The sequence below is a fragment of the Vigna umbellata genome, chromosome 10 (genome assembly GCF_029865625.1).
Source record: "Vigna umbellata cultivar VRB3 chromosome 10, Vumbellata_1.0, whole genome shotgun sequence".
Taxonomy (NCBI): Eukaryota; Viridiplantae; Streptophyta; class Magnoliopsida; order Fabales; family Fabaceae; genus Vigna; species Vigna umbellata.
The window spans coordinates 3,563,645-3,577,872 of record NC_142174.1 but is presented as its reverse complement, the minus strand read 5'-3'; the positions used below and the strand labels follow the sequence as shown (position 1 = coordinate 3,577,872).

Sequence of the window (14,228 nt, the reverse complement as noted above, 5' to 3'; positions counted from 1 at the left end):
AGTGTCCAAGTATACTTGCAATTTTAACATTACATATAAGGCTCAAAAAGGAAAAACACTTTAAACAGTCTTTGGGTCCCTCCATCATAGTGTTTTTTCCCTTTAACGGAGAGTATTTTTTCTGAAAAACACTCCTGTTATAGCACATAATTCTAAAAGTACATGTATTCCACAGTCACATCATCATTAGAGGTGTTAGAGACCATCTAGTGTAATTATTGTCAAAACAGCAATCAGTTGCCAGATAACAAGACTGCTAAATACAACCATCATATCAGAACCTATATAGAAACAATGAGAAAATGTAAAGTTCAAGGTGCCCTACTACAAAAGGACCCCCAAAAATAATACAAATCTTCCTGCCTTTGTAGAGTCCTCGATCAAATTACATAGGGTTCATCTGTTTTGAAGAGTCAAAAGTGTATCACAGATTTCTGCACGAGATGAACCGAGTTGAAAAAATGCCACCTCTTAAGATTCAAAGCAAGGATATCATTTTGTTGCTGAAGATTTGTCAGATGAGCAACACACATTTAGTGTCATGAAGCCATTTAGAGATGTTTCTCACGCTTCTATATAACAGAAACACATACATTATGCCTTTGACCGTCTAAACTCAAACCATATCTCATAATGGTTGAATAACAAACTGTCATGAGTTTGCTTCCCAAGATACTCGAGCCCCAAACTTGCTAGCCTCTTCGTGCATTCCTCTCCTCCCAACCGTGAGCAGAACTTTATATTATGCGATACAAAAATTCTTCCATCATATGGTTTCAATTTAGATGCTAATCTTTCCAGTCCAGTCCACACAAGTTTATCAGGCATATGAAGGAATACAGCACTAGCATAAATCAAATCATAAACTGTGCCAGAACCAAACTTGCTGAAATCCATGTCTTCCCCCTTAACTATCAAAGGCCGTTTGTGTAGAAGGCCATGGGCAGGAAGCTCATACATAAATGCTGCCATCAGAGACAGCTCGTCTCTTTCAAGACAATGGAAATGTTCAGAATTTAAGTATCGAATGAAATGCAAACCAACTCGAAGAGTGCCACAGCCTATCTCTAGCACCGATGAGTCTGGTCTGAGTTGAGTGGCTTGTGCAAGGAACTCAAATACATCTCTTCCCCCAGCCCAAGGTTCCCCATAGTTGCTATGGTGCTCTTCCACTAGCAGTTCCCCAGGGCATGGGAAGGCAGTGTGATTATCTGATTCAGGTTTCTCATAGTGAGATATGCCCTTAAATCTGCGCTTGGAAGAACAAGTTGAGATCAGAAAACCAAAAAGGTTATTCAAATATCCATGTTCAATAAAATGAAATTAGAAATTGCAACCGATGCCTCAAAAATGGGTTCCAAGAGGGTAACTGATAGGTTTCTGATTAAAGAAACCTATTCAAGATCCTCTAGAAACAACACTTAGGCGCCAAGAAAACAGAAAGAAAGCAAACGGAGTGGTGTATTATTCACAAGTCAAGTCTGTACACTCACAATAGCAAGGGCTTAACCCCTTCAACAGGCTTAATCCTGTTTAACTAACAACTGTCAAAAAGTCCCCCCAACACTAACCCCTCTACGATTTATAACCAGCTATTCCCACCCTACCCAACTGTAATAAGCAACTGACTCATTCTTCTCCTTCTCTGATAAACCTTCCAACTCTTCTCATTCCTAACCGTAACTAAACACTCCCAGAAACATAGCTGTCTAACAAAAAAAAAACTTAGCTTGAACTATATTATTCACAATCAAATGGATAAGTACTACATTATCAGAAAGAGGGGAACCGTCAACAATTATAAATTGAGAATTCAAAATTGAAAAAAAATGTCAAGTGAAGTCAGTATTTAAAACACATTTTCACAGAAAGTATAACAAACTTCAGTCTGAAGCATAGCATCATGCAAAAACTATTGTAGAGACAAAAAGAAAGGCAGTAGCACTGAGTTTTCCAAGAACATCAATCTGTTCTCATTCTCTTGCATCTTCTCTCACCTTTTATGACTCCTGCATGATTTCAGGGCTAGCCTACTTGTCAGCTAGTTAATTTATTTTCCTAATATTGGCTAATATTTAGGGTCTGAATTGTTAGAACTTTTAATCAATCCCACACCCCCTCAATGTGCTCTCCCCCTTCCAAAATACAACTTCCATGGCAAACTACAAATTGCAGGCTTCTCCTAAATCACCATTATGATGACTAATAATAAAGTTTAATGGTAATCCCAAAACAAAGATATGCTCATACACACACACATTTGGATTAAAAAGTTTGATAGTTTGGAAGGGTCTTACTGTCTCAGATCCTCAAGTTGCTGAGCCCTTGTGCGAGGGTTAATACCCTTGCGAAGCACATTGTCATGCATATGAAGCCCATTTGCTTGGATTTGATCCTTCACCCACTCAACATCCTCTTTCCTTGTTGACAACGGAGCAATACTACTGCCAGACTCCTTCATTGGTAATGATGGAACATCACCACTGCCAGACTCGGAAACACCAATACCAACACTCCTAGCAATGGAAGGAGAGATGTCTGTAGTAGGGCAGGAGCAGGATGAAAGGGAGGACAAAAGGAAGAACAGGAAAACCGTAGCCACTAATGCAGACAGAACCAAAACAGGAACCGATACCACCACACCCTTTGACATTGCTCGTGAAGCCGAGAGTGCCATCTATGACTAACCACAGCTTACTACAGCCTGTGAAGAAAGAAGAAAAATTGAGACTACACACACCTGTCGTTGCTGAATGCTCAATTACCCATAAAATCGTAATTACCACAGTGCGATAAAATAGAAATCTCAGCTAAACAGCCTCAAAGCTCCTTTATATGGGGTATGTTTGGTTTAGTGTAGTGTTTCCTTCTATATATATAAGTTTATCCAAAAACACAGTTATATAACTACAGCGCCCTAAGTGACATGATGCACAAACACATAAAGAGAGCTAAATCAAAACCCAATTGAAAAATCCATGCAGATGAGCATACACAGTCATGAAAGTATACAACTTTAAACATTCAATTTATTAGGGTATTAGAAATGACCCAGATGGGTAATTGATGCAGGTAGAAAACCAGAAGCACTAACGGCATTTCCAACAGTGAGTTCAATTGAAATCGAACATAGCAGAGACATTGAGCATAGATCGTGAAATGGGGGAGAAACAAGATGAATAAACAATGGAGACACATTGAAATTGGTTGCAATGAATCGAAGAAAGCAGGAATGTAAAATTGGTACCGGTTAGAGAGTAGATCTAGGAGGGGATGGAGCCACGAGATTAGATTGCGTTAAAGATGAAAGAGAGGACAACAAAAATTGTACAGAACCTAAAACATTACTTGAAACAGAGGAAGAATTAACCCATGTTTTGTGGTTGTTGTAATATTTTTATATTAAAAAATTAAAATGTTTTTTGAGGTTAAATTTGTTATGTGTGAAAGAGAAAGTAGTTTTATCTAGGAATTACAAACACAGTGGTATAAGTGTTTGATGATTTTGATTGATTTTTTTTTTCGTATTATTTTTTTTGCTTAAATATTTTAGCTTGTAAAATATTTTAATTATGTAACAATATAACATAAAAAATATAAGTGAGAAAAATAAATTCTATTAATTCAAAACTTTAAAGAAATATTAACTAGTAACTTTTCTTTTGTTTTTGTTACTCGCAATACAATTATAGTTTTAATTATTAAATGCTAATAATAAATTATCTTACAAATTAATTAATAATATATTTTTTAAAAATTTAAGATGGAAGTGTTATGGAAACATTCAGACTAAAAAAATACAAAAGATTAACTTTGTACTAAGTCTTTGTGCATATTGCAAACCTGCACATCATCAATTTTAAGAACGTTTATCATTTTACAAATAAATGTTAAATTCATGTCAATTTAATAATTGTTAAATTTGATATGAAAACAATTGTGACACTATTTTAAGGTGTGAAAAACTTAGGCTAGAGACAAAATAATGTTCTTATGTCAGCACCATCGGTGAATTATTTATATATTAAGATCAAACTACTGCAATACAATACAACTCTTGTTGTTTTGCAATAGTTTTGTGTTAACTTAGTCCATCATTTCCATTCTATATTGATGCCTTGATGTTAATTTATTATAAAATTTAAACCGGATGTTGTTTTTAGACTAACATAAATTTTAAAATATTTTGTATTTAATATTTTATAAATTTTTTAAATAACATTAAAATGATAATTTTTTGTGTATATAATTTAACCTAATTGGTTAAAAGTTTCACAGTCTCTTCAACCCTCCTTTCTTCTTTCTTTCACTTTTATTTGGTTTGCTTTGAGTCTGTAAAATTGAATATTTTTTTCTCAGTAAGTAAATTTTGTTCACACTCTCCTACACAATGTTATACCAGTTTCTGTGTGAAAAACTTTTTTTAAATATTTGGATGTATTATATATATATATATATATATATATATATATATATGTTCTCAATTTCTATTCTATTTCCTATGATGAGGGGCTTCAAAAATGTATAATAATTTCTTTTGAAGTAAGTAAACGTTTTCACATTCTTTCATTCACCATGTTGAACAGTTGTGCACAGAAAGATAGAATCTTATACTGTATGAAAATATTCTGCAAATTCTTGGTTTAATAAGCAACTATTCTTTCTTATTTATTTTAAGACAAATAAAGGATTAGTATATAATTTTGTTCAAGGTAATAAATTTATACAAGACATAAAAAAACTTAATTTATAGATCTGGTTTTTGTATATTATGGAAAATTAAAATTATTTTGTATATTATAGCTTCTTAAATTTTCATTTAATTCTTATGTTTATTCTGAACCATTTGTATATATACTTATCCACATTAACCAAACACTTTATTTATTTATTTAATAAATAAAGTAAAATAAATAATTTATCTCAGAAATTGATTTTTTATGAGTTATTAGACATTGTAAATGTAGCTAACTAAAAGTTTAAATTATTCAAAAACATATTTTAAAGAACTAAAATATTATAAAATAATATATATATATATATATATATATATATATATATGTGTGTGTGTGTGTGTGTGTATGTATGTGTTCTATTTTTCAGTTACAAGCCATTACTTGTATGATTTTTAGAAGGAAAATGATACTCGAACAACCAAATTTGGCAACATTTGAACACGGCACACGTGTCAGCGTTTGAGCGGTCCACGTTTTAAATGGAAAAAGCTGCTGCAATCTGAGAATTTCTGATCAAACCTGCTTCAACTGTGACGTGGCGAGGGACGGGCACGGGCAGTTTAGGGTGTGCGTTTCAAATTTGAAATGATATTCGAACTTGGTAGAGAGAGAAGCGGCGCGAACATTTGGGGACGCCATCCGTGTGACCTAGACAGAGAGACGAGAGAGTTGGAGAAAGGGTTCACGAGCGAGAGAGAGAGAGACGGAGTGCTTGCCGGAGTGCCGCCGTTCACTGTTGAAGGCCGTGTCGGAGAGATCGAACACCTCCAGCCCGTTCCGTTTCAGGGGCGCCGAAGGTCCGACGTCGACCGGTCGAAGCGAACACGGATCGTGTTCCGTCCGTTCCGGCCCAGCGACTTAGGGAGGCGTTGAAGGTGTCGCTTCGTCCCAGGTGGTTCCGTCCCTGTCCCGGAGTGCTGTCGGAGTGCCGCGGGAGCTTGGCCGGAGTGTCGTCGGAGTGTGGACTGTTCGGTGGACGAAAAAGAGGGGTTTTCCGGTATTGAAATTGAGCCTTTCAACCTAGATAAAGAAAGGGAAGAAGGTTATTTTCATGCAGCAGCCAATTTTGTTGAATATGTAAGAGAGAATGAGATTAAGGTGAGGGATTTATGTTGTTTTCTTTCTTTATTTGTGATATTTCATTTGAATTCTGTTAATAAATTAGGGATCCTTGCAGAATGCATGGCTTGATAATATTGAATTTGATCCAAAATATTCTTCATTAAAATCTGTACCAACTAATGATGTGGATGAGGGCATGCCTGACCTTTCTTCTAAAGATATTGCCGTCATGAAGAGGCGGATTGCAAATGTTCTTGAACCTGGGGAAACGGTATGTATGTATTTTATCATTCTTAATTTTCTGATTTTTTATTTCTTTGTTCTACTGAAGTATCATTGTAAAATACAATATTTATTTTCCAATTCACTCCAGAGTAGTTGTAGATCATCCATTTGTTTTAGGCAATCACTGGTTTTTTATCATGAAAAGCGAGAGGTTTTTGATCGTGAAGCGGGTTAGTGTTATACACTATGCTTTATTCTACTTATATTATGTTTTGTTGTTTCATTATGTTTACATTGTTAACAACATGATGTAATATGTTGTTTGATTTTATAATTTATTTGATTTAACTACTTGGTTTTACTATTATAATACTGTTCAACTTATGTTGTTATTATGGTCATGATGCAAGATAGAACTTATTGTTCTATTATCAATATCATACATGGTGTTTGTTTATTCTTAGTGTTTGGAGAAACTATCTTTGGGCCTCCATATTAGTTAAGTGTTGGATTTTGGGGCAGGTTATTAATTTTCAATTTTTCCTTGGCTCTTCTTTCTTCTTTCTATGATGTTGTCGATATTTAGGTTTATGAGAAGGAGTGAAGGGTGCCTGTTTCGTGGTATTAACTGCTTAATGCTTATGCCTTCTACATTCTCCCCTTTTCAAAAGGATATGAGAAGTTAGCCCGGGCAAAAGAAGGCCCATCAAATCAACATTTGGATTTGGCTAGTGGAGAAGCCTCTAGCACTGGTGAAGGTGATTATGATATGTTTGCTGACGAGGATGATAACAGTAAGCCATCTATAGATGAAAATAATACAGTTAGTCAATCTTCATCGGACGCCATATTGTGTGGAGGAATGAAGTGTTGCAACATTTAGGGTTGTTACAAAATGGATAGTACGAATGTCATTTATGGATTTCTTATCACTCTTTGAAATTGTGATGATTAGGTTTGAATGTACATATTTTTTGTTACAAATCATCAAAGAAATGTTCAATAAATGACATAATCAATGGTTGAAGATCATTTGCATGTTCAATAAGTGTTAAAAAAAATTCATTAAAAAATCAATGTCATTTTGAAAGTTGAACTATCTCTGCAAAAACTTTGCTTGAACTCCCCACTTATTTGGTCTTTGCTACCAATGTTGTTTCTGTATAACGATTTTTACAAAGAATGGTTCCTTGGGCATGGAGTTTGATATAAAGGTGATAATCAATGTCTGAACATCACTTGTATGTCCAATAAGTCTTTAAAAAAAATTGGTTCACTTAAAATCAATGCTATTTTCTTGGTGAGTCTCCCCTTTTCTGTAAAATCCTCTTCTCCCAGCATCGAGAGTGTTGTAGTGGTGTAGCAGGCTTTATAGATGGAATCTGTACAGAGGTGCAAGATGGGCACTCGTGTATGACAACCCAAAAGTGAAAGTGCCAGCAAAAAAAATGATTCTCTCTTTCAGAAACCCATACTCAGCCAAAAAATATTCTCTTCTTGCAGAAACCCATACTGTGAGTGGACATTTTCGGAGGACGGTTAATGGCAGACATTTTTGGCAGTTGAAAGTGGGAATCCTCGCTGTAATGCTCAGACAAATTTAAAAACGAATTAAAAAAACGCAGCCACCACTACTTTTGGACGCTCGGGCAATACGGGATCTGCTACCGAACGCTGTATGACGAACGACCATACACAAACCTCTGATCCAGGTCGAACGCTTAAGAGTTACCAAAACGCCAAAACTGAGCGTTAAAATCACTAGCATATCAAAATGCCAAATCCGAACGCTCGCCACCTAAAAACAAATATGATCAAACATTATTAAACCGGATACCACTGTGACGAACGTTTTGCACCCTGGCCGAAAGATCACAACACATGACCGATCGGTATCACATCAGCACCTAACCGAACAGTATCAAATCAAAGCCTGACCGAACGGTACCAGATTAACACCTATTATATACTGTTTGGAAGTACGCCCATCAAGATCGAACGTTCAACTGAGAGTAAGCATACCGAACGAACGTTCACATAATGTGACTGAACGCTATTTTGCTGAGCACTGTTTGCTGATCAAACCATACTGGGCCGACCGCTCAACACCGAACGCTGAAGAGAAACATCATGGAGACCGAGCGTTCAAATGAGAATTCACCAAGACCGAACGTTCAAATGATGACCGAACGTTCACTAAAACACTATGACCGAACGGTTGAAGCTGAGAATTGCCGAACGTCCTAAAGGAAGGAATGGACGAACGGTTGAATAAGGCAAATGACGAACGGTGGAGGACGAACGCTCTTTTTTTTTATATTTTTATGTTTTAATTTTATTTTAATTTTATTTTTTTATTTTTATTTTACACTCATGAATAAAACAAATCTATTAGTCAATCCGGACGAAATTGGGTGTTGACAATTATCAGTTTAAATAGATTTAAAATATCCTATCTTAAATTGTTTAAAAATTGGATTTGATACAGTGCTGCTTCAACTTTCTATACCTGAAAATATAAAATTAATATTAGAGAACGTTCCAAGCTGGATGCAGTGCTGCTTCAACCTCTCATTCCAAGCTCTCCAAAGACGTTCCAAGCGAAACCATTTGCAGCTGGATGTGTACGTACGCGGTGGCTAGTGAGCGTGCGCCTCCAAGTTGGCAGCTGGATGCAATCCTCCTATCTCCAAAAGCAACGTTCCAAAGACCAAGAGCCAAAGGTGAGAGAGTCCGTCTGAGAAGTATATGGCAGCTGGATGTGTACTGAGGTGTGGGCTGGGTGCAGTTCTCCTCTCTCAAGGCAACGTTCTCCAAGAAACAAAAACAATATGAGAGAGTTCTCCCGTCCCCATTTGCATGTTGAATGTCGTCCCCCTTTCTTCCAGAGCCCCTGGAAAAAAGATGAGAACCTAGAGTTGTTGTTGGAGAATCTCCCTGCTCCTGGCCGTCCACCTTCTCTTGTTCTCCACCTCTCTTACAAAAATAATTTCTCCACTCCTCTTTTCAGAGAATTCCTGAACCAAAGTGGCAGCAAGCGTGCAACTATTCTTTCTGCATTTCTGGAGGTGGCAGTTATCAGTCCCCGAGCGTGAATGAGTGCAGCCTCTTTCTTTTCTATTTTCTTCCTCCGGACCATGCTGGATGTGTTTGTTATTCTCTTGGGGCGTCAGTGTGCAGGCCATGCGTCTTCCAGTTGAACCAAAGAAAATAATATCTCCCACGCTTATTGTATGCTCTGCTGCCTCCAACGTGTAGTGTGCTTCTTGTTCCAGAATGGAATGCACCGTGTCCAGCTCTACATCACGTGTACACCACTTCTTGCTTTCTTCTGTTTTCTCTTCGGCTGGAGTGCTACATTCCCTTCTTCCGTGGGCCTCATTGCCTTGGTGCGGGATGTGTGATCTTGTGTTGGACCGTGGCTTTACTAAGCTGGACAAGCATCAGCTGTTTGGACCGAGTGCACCCTCCCAGCTCAAGTGAATTAGTAGCTGCTTCCTTAAATTGCCAAAGCCCAATTGTCCAATGTGAACCGTGGCAGCTGCGTGTGTTTCTTTCCAGTCAGTCTGCTACAGTTTGAATGTAATAATGCACTTTTGTTTCTCCAACAATTGGAATAAAATGTGAATCAGTGTGCTACAGTTCTACACTTTTAATGATTCCATGTGATAACCCATGTGTCATGTCCATAGTATCAATCACCACACATTTAATTCATCCAACAAATACTATTAACAAACCACCTCCATCATACATAAACAACATTCCACCGTCATCGAACAAGTCATATTTTTACAGCTTACAAAAAACATATCATACATAACCAAAATCATCCACAAACAACATCATACATAGATTAAAGCTTCATTCAACTGAAATAAAACAAACGAACCTTCAGTGAACAGAACGTGTGCCGGTTGGACTAACAACCCGGAAAACCCCTCTTTTTCGTCCACCGTACAGTCGCCACTCCGGCGGCACTCCAGCGGTGAATGCAAAGGTCCGACACAGGGAGGGAAGCAGGTGGGACGAAGCGAGACTCAGAACGCGCACCTAGTTCGCTGGGCCGGAGGGAAGACGACGCCGTCTTCGGTTCGTTCGCCAACGTCGGAGCTGCGGCGACCGTGAATCGGAACCGGCTGGAGGAGTTGAGGACCTCCGACGGCCTTCAACGTTGTCCGGCGGCACTCCGGCAAGCAATCCGTCGGACCTCTCTCTCTCTCGAACTCCCTTTCTCCAACTCTCTCGGGCTCTCTCTAGGTTAGACTCTCTCTCTCAACCTTCGCTTCTCTCTAAAATTGTTCAAAAATGAAATTCAAATTTCAAACGCCAAACAAAAACCCCTGACCACTCCCTTTCCACGTCATATTTCATTTTCATTTTAATTTTTGAAACGCACACCCTAAACTGCCCGTGCCCGTCCTCGCCACGTCACAGTTGAAGCAGGTTTGATCAGAAATTCTCAGATTACAGCAGCTTTTTCCATTTAAAACGTGGACCGCTCAAACGCTGACACGTGTGCCGTGTTCAAATGTTGTCAAATTTGGTTGTTTGAGTATCATTTTCCTTTTTAGAATATTTATTATAGAATTCAGTAGTTTTTTTTTTATATTTTGACCTTTATGTAATGCATAAAACTGTTTCACAATAAATTCAGATTTAAGTCCAAAGTCAACCTATGTAGTTTAAATCAAAATAGTAATGATTTTGATTATTAATCATTAACAAAAAAAAAGTTGATGAAAATTTGAATTTAGTGTGTGGTATTACAGCAAACATGTTCTTATTACACAAGAGTTACGATAAACTAACATATAATATAATGCTTGTTCATGGATTAATTTTTGAATTTAATAATGAATAATATTATTAGTGATTAAATTAAATGTAACTACCTCATCACCATTTGTGGCACATTTTTTGAATCAATTATTTAAGCTCGCATATTTTAGGGAGAAACAAACTCTTATTAGTGATTAAATTAAATGTAATTACCTCATCACCTCCACTACACCTGACCTCACTCCATTTCATTCTATCATTTCAATTCAGAGAATGATGTGACAGCACTCACCAACCTCAAATGGAGTTTTTGTTTACTCAAAATAAATTTGAATTCATATATTGTATGAAAAATGAAAATGCAATGAGGGAAAAATAAAAATATAGAATGAAAAAAAAAATGAACTATTAAAATGCTCTAGATGTATTGTATGGAAATAAAGAAACATGCTATGGAAGATGCAAGAATGCATGCAACTAGTTTAATTGACCTCATGAATGAGAAGTGTGCAGTTACAATGCAAAAAAAGAGTGTAAAACAAAATTTTTGTGTATGAACCTACAACTAGCCCTTTTAACAGTTCCTTAATTGGAATTTTTGGTGCAGAATGTGGATGCAATGTAAAAGTATACCTATAAATGCCTAATAAATCTAAAATGACCATTATGTATGAATACGTAATGCTGGAAAATGAATGCATAATTGAAATTTCTATGTGGAAGCCCAAAATGATAGCTTTTTACTGCATATTTTCTGGCTTGAAAACTTCTTAAAACCTGAATTCAAATGTGCAAGTGATGATTTGAAGAAGCTTAAAATGGTGTTTATGAATAGGTAATAGAACTGAACAAGTGAAATAGATGAAGAATTGAGAATTGGCCAATGGAAGCTAAATTATAGCTAATATGTCTTGATGAATGTTAATGGTGTGAGTTATATGATTAAGAAAAAGACAGACTTTTTTAAAGAGTTTAGAAACCTAATAAGATGATTGAGACAAGTCTATAATGCTAAAATGGAACTGAAAATACAATGTAGAGTTGAAACTAGACTATATTCTATAAATTACTAGTTGAAACTAAATATAGCAGCAAATGGAAATTAATGCATGATAGCCTATTCAAGGATGCAAAGCTGAATCAGAGATTAAAGTCTAAAACTATAATGAAGTGTTCTTATTCAGTTTAAGTTCTTTTAAATGAGAGATCAAATTAGCCTACAATAACATATCACCTAGTAACAATTAATAAACATACAACAATTAATAAATCTCCAATACACATTAAGCACTCAACTTTCCTACTAATCCTCTGAAACAAAAGATACAAAAATACAATAAAAAATTACAATACAATATTCATTTCATGATTTCTACAGGGTATAACATTTTAACCCATACCAACAACATTATCACTGACAAAAACATAAACCTTCAAAATATGATCCTATCAATCTCATCACTACGAAAAACCCCAAGCTTGGACAAAGGAGAAACCTTCAATCGTTGATGGAGACTGGGAAAGAGGCAAAATGGAACCAAAACACAGAGAACACAAGATAAGGACAAATCCGAAGACAGAGGAAGAGTGACACACACAGACAATGTGCATTGTGCGCTTTAGTGGAACGAGTGTGAGAGATTTGCGCGAGAGAGGAAAACCAATGGTGGAGAGGGCGATTGTTCGCACGATAGAGGAAGAGTAATGGTGGATGCGGTTCACTGGAAAGAGTGTGAGCGCTAGAGACGAAGAGCAATGGTGGAGAGGGCGGTGCTTCGCGAGAGAGAGGAAGAGGAGAAGGAAAGAAGACAATAGAAACTGCGATGAAAAAGGAGAAGGGAAACCGTGAAAAGTAATTGGGTGATTCTCTCTACCTTTTCAAAATACCCTTAACGTTACATTACATATTAGAAAAGTTTCATTTAAAATAGTCTAATTGACATCCGTCACGTGAAGTTGTCAAAAAATTAGCATCATTTGATTGTCAAAAGAAACGTTTCCGTTTAGAGAAGGATTTGAAGAAATGACCTTGGAGTGATGACCTCGAAAATGACAATAGTTAAAATTCAATCTCATATTTCATTAATGAAGACAAAGTTTAGGCTCATTCACTCTAACTAAATCCCACGTACTTCTTAATGGCTTTTGAATTTTGGGGACTTCTATATCTACATGACTAATTCAAGAGGTTTGGAATCAATAAAATATTCGGAAACACGTTTATAAGCAACATGTTTTTATTATCCAAACGTAAAGAGGATCCCGACCCCATTTATTTTTTCTGCCTTCAATTAAAGGTCTAAAGACTTTATGAATATTTTTTGTTTAGTGTTACGGTTCTGAGGTCGAGTCACTATCAAATATTTTCATAATTTGTCCTAGATTGTCCGGTTTGACTCCAAGATCTCTGACACTCTTATTTCGCCATCTGGTGATTCTTAGAACCTCCTTCCTTCAAGCTGAGCGGGTGGGAACCTGCTAAAGGTGCTCCGACGCTCAAGTCAGAATACTATCAATACAATCAAATCAGAACAGTAATAAATGCACAGTTAATAGCATAACCAACCTATCTCACACCTTCTGTATTTATAGTTTTTGCCATGGGCCTGGGTTAGAAGAATCTTAATCACGGCCTAATCCCGGCCCAATAACTTTAATCGCACCTTACCTTAATTTCATCTTAAATCACAAATTATGATTGCCCGGTTCATCTAGTATAGTCCGGTTTGTCCAGTCAAGCCTTTCAAGACAATCTCTCGACCGTCCAGTCTACAGACCAAGGTGTTTTCTCGACCGTTCGGTCTACCAAACAAGGATTGGTAAGGACGAACCATGAGTGGTGTATTAAGACGATCATACGACGCCCGGTCCATCCACTTCATTTAGTATTTTATGAAGTATTCACCATTCCTTTTTACCATTGATTATATTATTATACTTAATATTACTTATTTGAATATGAGAATATTTTTTACATAGATCTCTCATGGACCTCGTTTAAAGATCCAATCATCAATTGCTGAAATTATCAACTCAGCTACTGAAATTCTTATTTTGAAAAGATCGCGTTCATCTCTGGTAAGATCATGAACAATTTTTTGGATACAAGAAAAAACTTAATAAATTTTATGTCTAAAATTTTGAAATACAATAAATAAATTTAAGGTTATGGTTAAAAGTAAATTAATCGTCAACATATTTCATTAATTAGAAAAATGTGAAACCCAAATAATATACACATAAATTAGAATTTTATCCTAAAGTAATGTTACAGACATAAAATTCCATTGGTGGGAGATATATTTAATATTTGTGAGAAGCTGACGTTAGTAAAATTCGCCGATTATGAACAAAGAAATATTGGCATAGTTGTCCACCTATAAACAAAAGTTTTGCAACTTATTTCAAAACTAAATTAAAATA

At 36.3% G+C, this 14,228-nt stretch overlaps 2 protein-coding genes across 4 annotated transcripts; one reads left to right on the top strand and one right to left on the bottom strand.

Annotated features, from left to right (window-relative positions):
• On the bottom strand, positions 1-3,357 carry LOC124841473 (uncharacterized). 3 transcript variants are annotated; one of them, XM_047317753.2, is made up of 3 exons: positions 3,248-3,357; positions 2,298-2,704; positions 1-1,249 (listed from the first exon to the last, which is right to left on the bottom strand). In XM_047317753.2, exons 2-3 carry the CDS (start codon positions 2,675-2,677, stop codon positions 595-597), a joined length of 1,035 nt encoding a protein of 344 aa, XP_047173709.1. In that variant the 5' UTR covers positions 2,678-2,704; positions 3,248-3,357; the 3' UTR covers positions 1-594. The 3 variants fall into 3 exon arrangements, with proteins under 3 accessions (XP_047173709.1, XP_047173710.1, XP_087956332.1); XM_047317754.2 differs by lacking the exon at positions 3,248-3,357 and adding an exon at positions 3,095-3,210; XM_088100206.1 differs by lacking the exon at positions 3,248-3,357 and adding an exon at positions 3,052-3,072.
• On the top strand, positions 3,056-6,906 carry LOC148191667 (uncharacterized). The gene is made up of 4 exons (XM_088100647.1): positions 3,056-3,059; positions 5,629-5,834; positions 5,914-6,253; positions 6,695-6,906. The coding sequence occupies exons 1-4, from the start codon at positions 3,056-3,058 to the stop codon at positions 6,904-6,906; spliced, it is 762 nt and encodes a 253-aa protein (XP_087956773.1).
• The last annotated feature ends 7,322 nt before the right edge of the window (positions 6,907-14,228 follow it).

What these genes read in the sequence shown, in the direction of transcription:
- LOC148191667 (XM_088100647.1), top strand. An exon ending in TAAGAGAGAATGAGATTAAG is followed by an intron (nt 5,835 to 5,913) that starts GTGAGGGATTTA and finishes GGATCCTTGCAG; the next exon opens with AATGCATGGCTTGATAATAT. An exon ending in GGTTTTTGATCGTGAAGCGG is followed by an intron (nt 6,254 to 6,694) that starts GTTAGTGTTATA and finishes CCTTTTCAAAAG; the next exon opens with GATATGAGAAGTTAGCCCGG.
- LOC124841473 (XM_047317753.2), bottom strand. Translation starts at nt 2,677, where the DNA reads ATGGCACTCTCGGCTTCACGAGCAATGTCAAAGGGTGTGGTGGTATCG. An exon ending in CAACTTGAGGATCTGAGACA is followed by an intron (nt 1,250 to 2,297) that starts GTAAGACCCTTC and finishes TTCCAAGCGCAG; the next exon opens with ATTTAAGGGCATATCTCACT.